Source organism: Callospermophilus lateralis, unplaced genomic scaffold, assembly GCF_048772815.1.
Source record: "Callospermophilus lateralis isolate mCalLat2 unplaced genomic scaffold, mCalLat2.hap1 Scaffold_91, whole genome shotgun sequence".
Taxonomy (NCBI): domain Eukaryota; kingdom Metazoa; phylum Chordata; class Mammalia; order Rodentia; family Sciuridae; genus Callospermophilus; species Callospermophilus lateralis.
In genome coordinates, this window is record NW_027517238.1 from 2,897,246 (window position 1) to 2,913,311 (window position 16,066).

Consider the following 16,066-nt stretch of genomic DNA (forward strand, 5'->3'; position numbering starts at 1 on the left):
TATTTTTTCCTTAGCAATCCCATTCCTGAGAATTTACTCCGAAGATGCACCCACAAAATACAGGAAAAAGAGGGGGAAACACTTGCATATATACCAGATTCTCTGTTGAGGTGTTTTTTATAATGATAAAAAGTTAGAAATAATGTAACTGCCATATGAAGATTGACTGAATAAACTATGATACATAGGATGCTGTAGAAAATAATTCAGAAAATCTCCATGAACTAATGAGTGATTTTTCAAAATATATTATTAGCAGAATTTATCAAGGTAGTTCACATTAGCAGATTAAGGGGAAAGATTTCATAATGTTGTCAACAATGCAGGAAAAGTTCCCAGTTAAGTTTGAAATACAGCCTTGATTTTAAACAATTCTTGGCAAAGAACAGAAAAACATCCTTAACTTGATAAAACATGGCTACATGACATTTACAGCCCAAAATCATTTAATGATGAATTTGAACAAAACAAGAGTGTCTATTACTTCTTTTCATCAGAATTGTTTTGGAAGCCCTAGCTACTGCACTAGGATAAGAAAAATGAAATATAAAAGGGGGATGTTCTTTATTTGCATATTTATGAATATATAGAGAATATGCAAAAAAACCTATTCATAACTCATTAATAAGATAATGCGGTTTCTGGATATAAAATCTGTACAGACAAATCAATTCTATCTCAAACAAGTAATAGTTGCTTAGAAAATGAACTATTATAATATTTATAGTAGTATTAAATAATATCAAGGACCTTATTATAAATTCAACAAAATATATATAAGAATTTTATGTAGAAAATAAACCTTTGTTGAAAGAAAGAAAAGAATATCAAAAGGAAAAGGAAACTGAAGTAATCTTGAAATTAGGGGAAAAGATGGAAGAGTGACTTAATAATTGTTATGGTTGGTGAGATGTTTAATTGTACGTTCTCTTTTACTTTTTTCATTTCTCTTGATTGAATTGTTTATGAGAATGCATTTTATAAAAACAGTGAAGTCATTATTCTTTTTTTAATTTGTTCATAATAGTTATTCTTGACATTAGATTCATTTGGACTAATTATAAATGCATGGAATATAATTTGCTCCAATTCAGTCCCTTCACCCTCCCCATCCTCCCTCCCACTGTTCCCTTTGATCCACTTTACTGATCTATTTATTTACATTTTTAAGAATTAGTATCTTATAGATATTCAAAATGATGAGTTTCATTATAGTATATTCACATATGTGCATTGGAAAGTTAGTTTGGGTTCATTCCACAGTTTTTCCCTACCCATTCCCCATTCCCTTCTTTTTCTTTTATTGATTTTATTTTTTTTAAATACACGACAATGGAGTGTATTACAATTCTTATTACACATATAGAGCACAATTTTTTATATCTTTGTATAAAGCATATTCATGCCAATTCACGTTATACATGTACTTGTTTTTTTTTTTGCATTACAATTCTTATTACACATATATACCACAATTTTTCATATCTCGTTTGTATATATAGTAGGTTGACAGCCAATTTGTGTCTTCAGACATGTACTTTGGATAATGATGTCCATCACATTCATTCCACATTCATTAGGAGGCTAATCCCCTGCCTCCTCCCTTTCCCTCACTCCCCCCTTCCCTATCTAGAATCCATCTATTCATCCCATGTTCCTCCTCCCTACCCTATTATGAGTGAGCCTCCTTATATCAGAGAAAACATTTGGCATTTGTTTTTTGGGGATTGGCTAACTTCACTTAGCATTATCTTCTCCAATGCCATCCATTTACCTGCAAATGCCATGATTTTATTCTCTTTTAAAAAAGTTCATTGTGTATATATGCCACATTTATAAAAATCCATTCATCCACTGAAGGGCATGTAGGTTGGCTCCACAGTTTAGCTATTGTGAATTGTGCTGCTATAAACATTGATGTGGCTGTGTCCCTGTAGTATGTTGTTTTTAAATCCTTTGAGTATAGTCCAAGGAGAGCAATAGCTCAGTCAAATGGTGGTTCCATTCCCAGATTTCCAAAGAATCTCCATACTTCTTTCCAGATTGGCTACACCAATTTGCAGTCCCACCAGCAACGTATGAGTATGCCTTTTTCCCCACATCCTTGCCAACACTTATTGTTGTTTGTCTTCATAATAGCTGCCATTCTGATTAGAGTTGTATCTTAGTTTTGATTTGCATTTCTCTGATTGCTAGAGATGTTGAAAATTTTTTCATATATTTGTTGATTGATTGTATATCCTCTTCTGAGAAGTGTTTGTTCAAGTCCTTGGCCCATTTTTTGATTGGGTTACTTGTTTTTTCAGTGCTTAGCTTTTTGAATTCTTTATATACCCTAGAGATTAGTGCTCTATCTGATGTGTGAAGGGTAAAGATTTTCTCCCAGGATGTAGGCTCTCTGTTCACCTCACGGATTGTTTCTTTTGCTGAGAAAAAACTTTTTCGTTTGAATCCATCCCATTTATTGATTCCTGGTTTTAATTCTTGTGCCATAGGAGTTTTATTAAGGAAGTTGGGGCCTAACCCATATGATGAAGATTAGGGCCTACCTTTTTCTTCTGTTAGACACAGAGTCTCTGGCTTAATTCCTAGGTCCTTGATCCATTTTAAGTTAAGTTTTGTGCATGGTGAGAGTTATGAGTTTAATTTCATTTTGTTGCATATGGATTTCCAATTTTCCCAGCACCATTTGTTGAAAATGCTATCTTTTTTCCAGTGCATGTTTTTGGCACCTTTGTCTAAAATAAGATGATTGTAATTTTGTGGGTTAGTCTCTGTGTCCTCAATTCTGTAACATTGGTCTACCAGTCTGTTTTAGTGCCAATACCATGCTGTTTTTGTTACTATTGCTCTGTAGTATAGTTTAAGGTCTCATATAGCGATACTCCCTGCTTCACTCTTCTTGCTAAGGATTTCTTTAGCTATTCTTGGTCTCTTATTTTTCCAGATGAATTTCATGATTGCTTTTTCTATTTTTATGAGGAATTCCATTGAGATTTTGATTGGAATTGCATTAAATCTATATAGTGCTTTTGGTAGTATGGTCATTTTGATAATATTAATTCTGCCTATCCCAAGAGCAAGGTAGATCTTTCCAGAAATAGTAAATGAATTCGGCAAAGGAGCAGGATATAAATCAACACCCATAAATCAAAGGCATTTCTGTATATCAGTGACAAAGCCTCTGAGAAGGAAATGAGGAAAACTGCCCCATTTACAGTAACCTCAAAAAAAAATAAGATACTTGAGAATCAACGAAAGAAGTCAAAGATCTATACAATGAAAACTACAAAACCCTAAACAGAGAAATCAAAGAAGATCTTAGAAGATGGAAAGATCTACACATTCCCTTCTTAAAAGGAGAAAGGGAGGAGGAGGGAGGGAGAGGGGGAAAAATATGATAGCCCAAAGGGTGGGGTTTTGGCCTGCTGAGAACTTCTAACTGAAGGAGATTGGAATCCCGAAAGCAACCTCAGAAGCAAAGCCTCTGCCCTCCTCCTGCTCTCCTGTCCTTCACCCTTCTCTCCCAAAGCCTTCTCTCATAAAACCTAGAAAGCTCTCGCTCTCTCTCTCTCTCTCTCTCTCTCTCTCTCTCCTCTACCCTCCCTGCTATTTCCTTCCTGTCCCCTTACCCTCCCTTCCCCCCTCCCTTAAAAACCCTCATTCCAGACAGGACCTACCTTAGGTCCAGAAGGAAAGAAGGCTATACAGAGAGGCCAAGAAGAATCTGACCAGACAGGGCTTGCTAGGACCCTGGCAGCCTTTTACCATTAGCTCACACCCCCTTTCCAGTCATTTCTACATGGCCATCCATTCTTCATGGAACATAAACATAAAAACAGGAGTTTTCCCTGGATCTGTAGGTCTTTATTTCTGAAGGCTTTTAGGTCAAATAAACTTCTATTAAATAAATGTTATGATTTTTAAAATGTAAAGACATATACTAGCTCATAAATTAGAAGAAGTAATTTATAAAGATAGACTCTTTCTGAAACTCATCTGAATTTTTATTGCAGTTCCTGGACCTTTTATACAGCTATAGAATTAAGATGCTGTATTAGTGATAAGAGGATAAACAGTTCGGTAAGACAGAAAACTCAGAAAGTGATTGCCACATGATTTATGATTGAGGTGGGACTGCAGATCAGTGGTGGAAAATGTCAGTCTTTTTAATAAGTAGTGCTGAGACAATTGAGTATTTATGTGAAATTGAATGAAATTAAAGCTCCTACTATACACCATAGACAATAATTCTGTGTGACATATAGAATTAAGTGTGAATGGCAAAACAATAAAATGCTTTCAAGATAATACCTTTATGATTTTGGAGTGGGGTAAGTTTTCTTAAATATAACATAAAAAGCACTGATTGTAAAGGAAGATATTAAGAAATTTGATATTACTAGCAGTAAGTATTTATCATAATCAGAAGACACCATGGCAGACAAAAGTCATTCTTAACATTCAAAACTAATACTTGGTGTTAGAAGTTAGCAACCGTTGCTATCTTTTGGAAGAGTGAATTGGATAGGGTGTGGGGAAGGACACTCCCAGGAGGCTGATCATATCTTTCCTAGATCTGATGCTAGTTATACAGGTGTATTCACTTTGTGAAAGTTCAGCAAACTGTGCTGACAATTTGTACATTTTAAAATGTATATGCTCTACTTCAACAAAAAGTCTTTATAAAAGAAAACTACTAAGAAGCTATTTGTAAAACATTTGTCTAGCAAAAAAATAGAGACCTCCTACAGCTGAATAAGATAGACATCTCAATAAAAAATTGAGCAAAATATTTGAACACACTTCAGAAAAGAGGAAATCATTTATTTGATTTATTCAAAAAGGTGCTCAACCTTATTAATCTTCAGAGGAATGCAAATTAAAATGATTGATCTCTTTATACCAAAATTGGCTAACATGAAGAATCTGAGAAAACAGTACCTAATGAGGAAGTGGAGCAATGGGAACACTACTGCACTTGGGCTAGGAATAAAAATTGGCACAACCACCTTGGAAAATGGATTGTTGTTACATAGTAGGTATGGAGGTAACATGCCAGGTGACTTAGTGATTCCTCTGTTTCAGAAATGGGTGCTTATGGGCACCAGAAGATGTTCAGAAGAGTATTTATAATAGCCTTGTTAACTATATCCAAACAGTTGAAGTAATTCAAATATCTATCAACACAAGAATTTGTACATAAACTGTAGCATATTTATACAGCCATGTACTACATAATAGAATGAACTTTTCTGCAGAAAAATTCATATATAATATACATACATGTGAATATGTATGTATATAAATATAAATGTATACATATTCACATTTTTCATAAAATTTCAGAGGTGTTTCTTAGCTCTCTGAAGTTCATCCCAGATGTCCAGGTACAAGCCCCTCTTGGAAAAGTACCCTCATTTGTCAATCAAAGAAGATGCATAAAAGGTATTATGCATATATTTAATGATATCAGCCTGAGCCCATTTAGGTTTGTTAATGCAACAGTGGAATGCAGCCTCCAGGCCTTCCCATTCTTGCATTTGTCTGTATTGTCATCGTATTTGTTTAAATTAGAAAGTAATACATTTTTAACAGCATTGTTGAGGTATAATTTGTATATCATAACATTTCCCTTCTGTAAGAATAAATTGATTTTTGACACCTCTATAGAGTTTTGCATCTGTCATCACTATACAAGTTCAGAACATTCCCATCACCTCCCAAAATTTCCTCAAGCCACATTTGCCATCAATCAAATGTGTATTTTCAAATATAGTGTGTTGATTGCTTCATTTATTTCAAATAACTCATCATTAAACGTAGCATAACACATTGATGAATAGAAACTTGAAAAACATTAACCAAAATCTTTTGTTAAATGTATTTTGAGGTTCTGTATACATACTTGATTAAAATCAGATTATTTGCATCTGTCCTCTATTGGTAGTTTCGAAAAAGGGAACATACTGAACAGTTGATTTCTTTCTTCATATGTTCTTGGTGGGTGAATGTTGTCATGTTGTTCTGGGTGGGTTTTTAGTTTTAAAAATTTTAGTTGGTTTTGGGGAAAATGTTCAGTTATACAAATGGCCCTTTTATATGGCAGTCTGTATAGTACTAATTTCTGAGAATAAATCATACAAAATAGAATGAAGAATAGAAGTTAGACTATATAGTTAAATTAAAACATAAATATCAAATTGTAAATTATTCTTTATTAGGAGTAACTAAAGGAAAGAATGTATTGATCAACTCTGATATTAAATGTCTCAGACTTTAGAACAGAATAACAAGTATTTTAAAAGCTCTTCTTGTCTTTGTTCTACCACTTCATATTAAGATGCTGAGTATAATATAGAAGTACATATGGAATATAAATATTATGTGAGCATATTATACTATTATGTATAATTGGGCTTCCTCAAGTGATGTTTTTAACAAACTTTTATTATACATACTATACACTATTATTATAGAAATTATTATTTCTGCTTAAAGGTGATTGTATGGTTGGGAAATGCAGATATATTATGTGTAAAATTAAATATTTTTCTAAAAAAGTATAAATCAGATGTTCATGAATTTTGAAAATAAAAATACATAATGCCTAGCTAGTTCTTAAGAGGTAGGCTATATCTTCTGTTTGTCAAAGTATTTACTCTGAATTATTGGTGGAGCTAACTTTTATTGAGGTTTCTCTGTTGCCAGGTACTTTATTACCAAGGTTGCCATCAGAACCGGGAATGACATTACTCACTATCAGGATTGAGAAAATTGGTCTGAAAGACGCTGGACAGTGCATTGATCCCTATATTTCAGTTAGTGTAAAGGGTAAATAACTGGCAAATTGCATTATGCTTTTTCTTATATGGGACAAAGTTTTTGACAGGGGATGGTGTTTTATATGTGACAACTTACTTTAATGCATTCTATAATGAGGCAAAATCCTAGAAGAGATCATAACAGAACATAGTTCTGAAAGACTTACAAAATATATTTCCTACTTGCTTTTGAGTTTGTATAGATTTTTGCTCTTCAGATTCCAGCTAATGTGCGGACTAAACATACACATTGTCCTTAACAGCAGCTACAGCCTTCAGGATGTAGATTAACAATAGCACTTCTCACCTTCCATGGGTGTGTAGTTTTCTACACAAAGCCCCATGTCCTGTTTTCCCATCTCTCCTGCTTCAGCCCCTCTTCTTCCTGTGCTACTGAGGTATCTACATAGGTGAGTCCTACAGAGGCAGATGAAAATCAGGGGACAGGGAAGTAGGGTGCATCCATAACATCCATGCCCTGAAAGCAATCCCGTGGGATGATGATATGATTAAGGAATAAATTATACCATTTTACAGAAATAACTATAATTAGTACAAATGGCTTATTTTAATCTGTAGTTTTGCACCAAAGGAACAGATCGGTGCTGAAATTAAATGGAGGAACTTTTATCAATTGCAGAAATAAAGTCAGATCCATGGGTTAATTAGTGCTAATTAAAAGAAAAATATGACCACAAAGAAAAAGATTTATTTAAAGAACATAATCCACAGCACTAATACTGGTACACTTTTAAATTCCGATGTTACCACTTATCAAATATATAGTATACTGGAAAATATTTACATTGTTTGATAGACCATTTGTAAAACTGCATACTCATTCATAAAGTATACTTAAAACACAAAAATATTTAATGATGTTGTAAATGTTAAGTTACCTTTGCATATGTTAAACTGAAATATTTTTATGTAAATATTTTTTAACTATTAAATGTACTAAATTGTTTTTGAGCTTTTTGAGACACATAAATGAATAACACATAAACACTGAGGAGTTATTAAATGAGTCCATGTTGAATTTCATTAAACTGAGATTTTAAAACAGAGAAAATTAAAACTATATATAACGTACGATCTGGTTGTTGTAAATTCAGGGTATGTTGTAAACAGTATAACCAGAATTTAGATAATATATATGAAAAATTATTCATTAACAAAAGGGTTTTTGTTGGCTGTTCTCATCCATTTTTGGTTCTTAACAGGGAAATTATGATAAGGTTAGGTTTAAAGGCTTTTCTAAATAAGCCATATACTTGATCAAAGTTAGAAATTGGTGGCAGAGCTCCATTGTGGCAAATTATATACTCCAGATTTTTTTTTTGCATAGAAAAATATAGTGGGCTATTCCCTAAGGAAAACATGTTTGTTCTTTTTACCACTTCACTATGAAGATCAAGTTTTGTCCACTTGGCCATGTAAAGGCTTCCTTGTCCCCTTCATGAGGACTCCTATCCAGTCTATATTCATTTCTCTCCACATACCCCATGAACTTCAACAACTCTCACATACTTGCTCACACCAAATAGGAATTTCTTAGCCTGAGAATCTCCTCTCAGCTCTTTCCATGCCTCTTTAGGAACTGTAACCTTTGCAGTTTCTAGATTTTCCGTCTGTATATGTGAATGTTCATAAGCAGAAACTTATTTGTTTCTCCAGATCTGAATGGCATAGATTTAACTCCTGTGCAAGATACTCCTGTGGCTTCAAGAAGATAAGATAAATATGTTCATTTTAATGTGGACATTGAGCTCCAGAAGCATATTGAAAAATTAACCAAAGGTTTGTAATTATCAGTTACTGACTTCTTAAGGACTTCTTAAGGAAAGTACTTATCTGGGTTTGTGTTGATAGTGTACTTAAAACAAGATCTTATTTCACATAGTTATGAATATTGACTTAAAGTCAAATCAACAATTTTTTTTAAAATATGAGAATTAGCAGTTGCATTATCTAGTTGTGTAATAATGTGGTTAAATATTATTTGACAGGGAAGTATTTCTCATAATACAGAGTTAAGGAAAGCAGGTTCTCTAATAATTACCTTAAGTCCTTTTAGGAACCTAATGATTACTTTCTAACAGTTAAGGAATTATTTTTTTTCTTTCAATAAGATGCATTGGGTAAAAAGATACTATAACTGGCAGTTAGTTTGTAAGAATATGGAAAGGACAATCTGGGCATGGTGGTTTCAGGAGGGAGAGAAATAAAATATCAAAGGAACTCTTTTAAATTTCTATTGTAATATAGGTGCTTATTGAAACCATTTCTATAGGTACTGCTGATACTTAAGTAACTTCTGTTTTTCTTGTGGTATTTAATATTTTATATTCTTTGGTAGTTTATGATTCTACCTGTGTACATAACTTACATTCTTGCTATACAATTTTGTTGTACTTTGTAGAATTAAATGATATGGAGAAATGTCACTCAGACATGGTAGAAGAGCTTGGAGTGACAGCCACAGTGAGTTATCAACAGTTGTGTCATCAGACTGTTTGACACATGTTACTTTGTAAAATCATAGGCTTCTGGTGACACATAAGAAATGTGTAGTCTCTGGCTTATGTGGTTTGTTTTAATTCCTTAGGTGCAGCTATCTTCTTTGAATTCAAACACTACAAGCCTAAAAAAAGGTTTACCAGCACCAAGTGTTTTGCTTTCATGGAGATGGATGAGATTAAACCTGGGCCAATTGTAATAGAACTGTAAGTGACATACATATAGGATTCATACTGTACTAATGGTTACTAGTTCATGTTTCTTCTTAGTCCCTCTTATCTAGAATGTAACATTGGAGTAAATCAATCATCAAAGTATTTTAAACAATCATCTTTCTATTGTGGTTACAGATACAAGAAACCCACTGACTTTAAAAGAAATTGCAGTTATTGACCAAGAAACCACTTTATCTTCATCTACATCAAACTTTGCACAAGGAATGATTCTGACATGAGTAATGTGGAATTTCTGTGAATTATACCACTCAGTAGAAACCATCATAGCTCTGGGTAGCATATTCATCCTTCAGGAGGCAGGAAGTGAGCCGTACCTATAGGCCAGTGAGTCCATTGCAAAGCTGTACCACAGAACTAAAGTCCAGCACCTCATTGTTATGACTCCTTTGGATACAAGGTTTATTGTAGATTTGGAACATGTTTTTACTTTTCTATTAATTCTGCAATTAATAGTCTTTTTCCTAATTTACCACTGTTCCTACCCTGCTTCCTGGAACAATACTGCTGTAGTAGGTATGCTCATCTTCAAACTTTAAAATACAGCAATAAGAATGTGCTAGAGTTTACACATTTGCTCACTTTTGCTCCAATATGGTCTTTTGATTTGAATTAACTTCAAACTTTTGAATTGAATTGGGTAGGATAGTTCCAGATTGCTTTGAAAGGAAATTGGATCAGTTATGGTCTGTCTTATAGGCTGTTCCTTAGAGCTGGACTAAATTCACCCTTATCTGATAGTTCTACTTAGAAATAGTGTGCCTTGACCAGATCAATATCTTATAGGGGAGTGCCCCCCAGATTGTAGCTGTGATTTTTTTCCAGATGACCAGATTGTTTTTCTGAAAGTAAGCATATTTTTAGTCATGTTGATTAGTTGTTCTACATCACATTGCTATTGTTTCTAGGGTTAACATTAATGATTCTAGGGTTAACATTAAAACCATCTCTCTCAGAATAATTACAAATTTTTGGGTGGGTTTAAATCATGTCATCTAAATACAATTGAGTCAGATGCTAATGAGATACTGCAGGAACAACTGCTGTTTTTCTGACAACTGATAGTGAAACCTTAAAACCTGCATACCTTGTCTTTATAAAGTGATGGGTATGCAAAATCTGGAAAGATATTCTATTTTTTTTTAAATATAGGTAGATACAACTGCCATTTATTTCCTATTTAGATATATTGACATTCATATGAAAATATGCAGATCATTAGCCTATTGTAATTTCACCATTTACATTACTTTTAACTTAATGATGAGACATAAATAAATCTTTCATAGTACACAAGGTGGATATTTGATACACAGAACATAAAAGTTTTGTGAGGAGCTTTTTTGTGGGTTACATGTAGAACCCATGTATTTTAATATTCACTATTTTAAATGAACAATGCATGAAGGGAATGCAATACTTGGCCTATTTTTAAACTAGTGTAAACCCTAATCATACCATCTGTTTGCTTTTTAAAACGAATAACAGTTATTTTAGCCCTTGCACTTCAAGACATCTAGTCTTTAATTTTTCAGTTGTCTGTTAGGTCAATTTTGTTTACTAGATGAATGTTAATAAAACTATATGAGGCTAAAAGAATTCTCAACCAAATTTAGTCTTTTCTTTCATCTGGATTGGGTTAATTTCACAAGTGCAAAAATAGTTCAGTTTACAGTAGTTCTAGGAAATGAAGAATTTGCCTTAATAAAATGTTCACTCAACTGAAACTCTGAGTAGTCAAAATTTCCAGACTGTAAACTTCTCCAGAGAAGGGCCTCATCTTCTCCATGTCATGCTTTTCAAGGTGCTTGGCAGCAATCTGTACCCTGTGGAGTACTCAGTACCTTTTTGTTTGATGTTACTGATGTTGAAGTTGCTCCCTTAAAATCTACTATTAAAATGTAGCAAAACTGATACATTGTTCTTTCTGTTTTTTCATAGACTATAAAACATGTATATCAAAGTAATAATTAAAAAAAAAAACCTTTTTTTTTGGTTGTAGATGGACACAGTACCTTTATATTTATATGTGGTGCTGAGGATCAAACCCAGTGCCTCGCAGGCAACCCCAGCCCCTCAAAGTGATAATTTATATGAAGAGACATTTAGCATCCTTCACATAAGAATGCTTTTTTTAACCTCTATTTATTTATGTGATGCTGAGGATTAAACCCAGGGCCTTGCCTGTGCTAGGCAAGTACTCTACCACTGAGCCACAACCCCAGCTGCCACCAAAGAATGGGGTTATATGAAAAAAAAGGAGGATGCTTTGTATGAATGTCTTTCATCAGCATTAAACAAACTTAAATTGAACAATGTCATTAGCTTAGCTTTAATTCAGACCTGAATGACCAAACCTCCCCCGCCAAAAAAGGTGGTTTTATCTTGAAGCAATTAACACAAAACAATCTGTATCTCACAAATTAGTTGTTTAAATTTACTTTCTAGTGTGGGAGAGGATGAGTCACTGGACAATAATTACAACTATAGCAGTAATACTTTCAGGTTGAAACACTACTGCTTCACAAATGAAATGATTTTAGTAACTAAACTCAAACACAATTTGCTGGAGAGGACTTCTAAAACTTTTGAGATACAAAAGTATAATTGAATCAAGGGACAGTATTCTCTCACAACTGGTATATGGGCAGCTACCTTGGGCTTTGCTACAGAAGTGGTACAATCAGATGGATGTAAGGAGAGGCAACTATGGGTGGGTTCAGAACTGCTCAGATAAACTACGTAGAATGCATTATAGCTTACTAATAGAATAAATACAAAAAAGGCTTTAGAGGGAAAACTACTGTTGCTTTGAATAAAAAAATAAATCTGGCTTTCCTTGAAAATCTATCTTCCGAGCTGACATCACCTTTATTTAAATGCTATTTTAAAATTAGAAGTTATAGTAACTTCAGCATTGCCTTGTGTCCTGTAGAGGTTGAAAGATACATTCAAAATTGGTGTTTGTGACTTAAATTTTATTTTACATGGTTAAAAATGGCATAAGCTATTATATGGTTTTCCTCTTACACACAGCTGCTGCTTCTGATATTAAATGGAGGCTATGTAGATTGAATTCTTCCTAACGGACTCATTCTTTTTGATTCTGAGTCATCTTCAGAAGTTTAGAGATTTTGTTTCACAGAGATTTTGTTTCACACTGAAGCTTTTGCCCCTATTTTGAGAATACTTAGGGGACATAAAAAGAACAATGATATGTTCTAGGTTTCAACAATCCTATTACTTTCTAGTAAAGAATAGAAGAATATGGTCTAGCAGTAAACATAAGTACCAGGCTTTTATAATTTTATTTAAATCTTAAACCTCTTAAAATGTACTGTTAAAATTGCTGTAATTAAAATTACAGCTCTGGAGAGCTAGTTGTTAGGAACATTGTTTTAAAGACAGTAGTTACAGATTCAGGACTTGCTTTAATTGATCTTTAAATAAAATATATTTGAGTATCTATTAAAAAAAAAGAATTTAATTCAGCCCATAGTTGCTGATTAAAGACATTATAAGCCTTAGAGTTTCATTCATTCTTTCTCAGAGGATTATACTTTTCTAATTTTTTTATCATATTCCTTGAAAATCAGTGGCAAGGTATGGGAAAGAGAAGAGTGTGTGTGTACATTTTTTTTTAAAGAAATTTCCTTATTATTTTTTTTAAATTAATTTTTATTGTTGGTTAATTTCCTTACTTTTTATAGACACAACATACCGCCCTATATTTTACTGTTATAATGCAATAATGGCAAAAGCAGTAGAACTTCAGGCCAAACAACTCTTGCTACTAATGTAAACTCATTTTCAGAAAACCATTCTCACATGAACAGTGGTTAGAAAAAAGTACATGAATGTGCTACAAAAATAGAGCCACAAGACTTCTCACAAGTAAAAGAAATTCCTCTGTATAAGTCCACAGTTGACCAAGGTCCAGCCTCCTTAACAGTGAGCAACAGGAAATATGCTGCCAAGTCACCATCTTCAGTTCTGAGAGTGAGTTTACATGCTTCCCCAATGGCACAAAGTCTCATGACGATCCAATGAATCAACAGACACTTGGGAAATATTAATAAACAATTTTTTTATGAACTATTACAACAAAGAACTTCAGCAAGAAGGAAAATGAAGTTTATGATCTTTGAGTAAACATTTTTAGCGTAACAGTCTCTGTGACCAGATATTTAAAGAGAAAAATCAAGGTTATAAAACACCATTTCTCTGTTATCAACTGGAATACACTAAAAATAGGATAATGGAAATACATGTTCTTAAAGCATTTCCACAGGAAATGTCCATAATTATGACATTCTAAATCATTTAGCAATTGTATATGCTACATTAACTAAAACAAAAGTATTCCTTATTGCACGTTTTAAAGTTGGAAGGATACTCTAGTTTAAGTGGGGGATATTTAGGGGGAAAATATTTTGGCTCCAAATGTATACTGCACCAAGGCAGCTTCATTCTAAAAACATAAGGCATTTAAAATAAACTTTTATATTTTCAAGCCAATAATCCTTCAACACAATGAATAGTTCATAGTCCACTTTCTGACTAAGTGTCAGAGGTTAATTTTATGGGCCCTGTTTTAAGGCCTGTGAACAGCCCTCACTACTCTGAGAATCGGGTGTAGGTGGAGGTTCATCTTTAAAGCCTGAAGACATTAAGTCTTTTGCAGCAGGTGGTGGCCCATAGTCTTGGGGACCATGAGTTGGAGGTGGTAATGGGGCACCAGGAATGAAGTACTCTCTTGGGCCAAATGAGCCTAAAGGTCTAAATGGTGCAGGTCCTGGAAAAAAATCACGAGGGTCAAAAGGCAAATCCCATTGTCCAGGTGGAACACCTGGTGCATATTCTCTGAAGCCTATTGGTGGACGCATACAAGGACCTGGAAAATAAAAAGGAAGTGATGTAAATACCCAGAAATTTCTGAACTTGGGTGATTTCAAGTATGTTAATATAGTCTTTAATTTCTCCCAAGCCTAGAACATCAACTGGTGAACATCCTGACTTGCCAGATGAGGCAAACTGAAATAGAACAAGTTTAGGTTATAGCCTGGCCAACCAGCCATGAAGCAACATATTAAGGATTTAAACATGGCTCTACCTAGCTCCAGGCTTACCTTTTTTCTTTCCCTACTATATAATTGCAGAATTATTTCTATCTCAAAAGAGCTCCATTTATATTTGGAAGTACTATATTACCATGACAAGATGATAGATTATGAAATAAGAACGTTACTACATCAAAGAAATTTTGATAAAAGGAAATCCCACTATTTATTATTGTATCCATTAAAAATTCATGAAGTATTTCAGCATGGACTTTACACATGCCATCAGAATCAAGGTGCATGCCCCCCTGGAAAAGGCCTTCCACAGCCACCTAATTAAATCAGCAACATTTATTAGGTCACTGTTAAATCCTCCTCTTTAACACTTCCCTCTGACTTTTCTCAAGGTAAGGAGGGTTTGACTTTTCCTTTTCTATATTCTATAACCTACTGCTTATGCTTCCATTATGGGTGATTACAAACTTTATGTTATAGGATTTTCATATCTGTGACAAAATTTTAAGTTATGGCATGTGTCTCATCCACCTTTCCATCTATTGCAGTGCATATCAACATATTTTCAACAAACATCTGCAGAAGTAATATTTGTGGCTTTTCTCTATACATCCCCTTATCCTTGTCTATGAGATAGCTATTGCCTATCTCAGTATAAGATTATGTAGTGTCCCATATATCACAGAAAACTGGAGGAAAAGTTAAAATGTACTCAGTTGTATCCTTTCATTGTTAAGACCTGAGATAGCAACCAACTGTTTTAGCAAGCAATAGAAATGAAAGATGAATGTGATTTATAAGTCAATCACTACTGTTCAGATCATCATACCAAATGGTGGAGGAATTGGCCGAGGCCCAAAAGGCCCACCGAGCTGAAATGGCGGTCCATACCAAAAGGTAGGTGGTGGAGGCCGTCCCATTGGGGGTTCCATAGGGGGGCCCATGAAGGGTACCCCTGAGAAAGGAGGGGGCCCTTTCATAGCCATATTAACCTGCAATTTAAGATTTGAAAGCAGTTAAAACTTTTAAAATTCCTATGTATTAAGACAAAGTACCAACACCGATAAAAGCTAAAACCCAAAACAGGCACCTGTCCAGAGAATACCATCAGTGCAACAAAACTCCACCCACCCCTCCTGTGTATTCCCACTGACAGCTTACAGAAGTTAGAAGGATTCCACAAGAGGGAGCAGTTTGTTAGTGATTATATCTGCACAGGAAAGGGAAAGGCAAGAGGACTGGCAGAGGTTATTAACAGAGGTGATTTCTGACCAGTATGTCATGCTGTATTCACTACAACCTATTTCAAAGGGAGTCCCCCCCCTCCCCATCACTTCCCTTTCATCACAGTAGCTCATTACTTCCATATTAAGAATGAACAGAATAAAATGAAAAATACATTCTGTACCCATGT

At 34.1% G+C, this 16,066-nt stretch overlaps 1 protein-coding gene across 1 annotated transcript in view; it reads right to left on the reverse strand.

The window, feature by feature from the left end:
• Positions 1-14,099: 14,099 nt before the first annotated feature.
• Positions 14,100-16,066, reverse strand: part of LOC143641218 (transport and Golgi organization protein 1 homolog) — a 39,439-nt gene continuing 37,472 nt past the window's right edge. Inside the window, exons 27-28 of the mRNA XM_077108549.1 lie at positions 15,482-15,644; positions 14,100-14,471 (exon numbers count right to left, since the gene is read on the reverse strand). Of these exons, the coding sequence (XP_076964664.1) occupies positions 14,158-14,471; positions 15,482-15,644 (477 nt within the window). The 3' untranslated portion in view covers positions 14,100-14,157. The remainder of the gene's footprint in view (positions 14,472-15,481; positions 15,645-16,066) is intronic.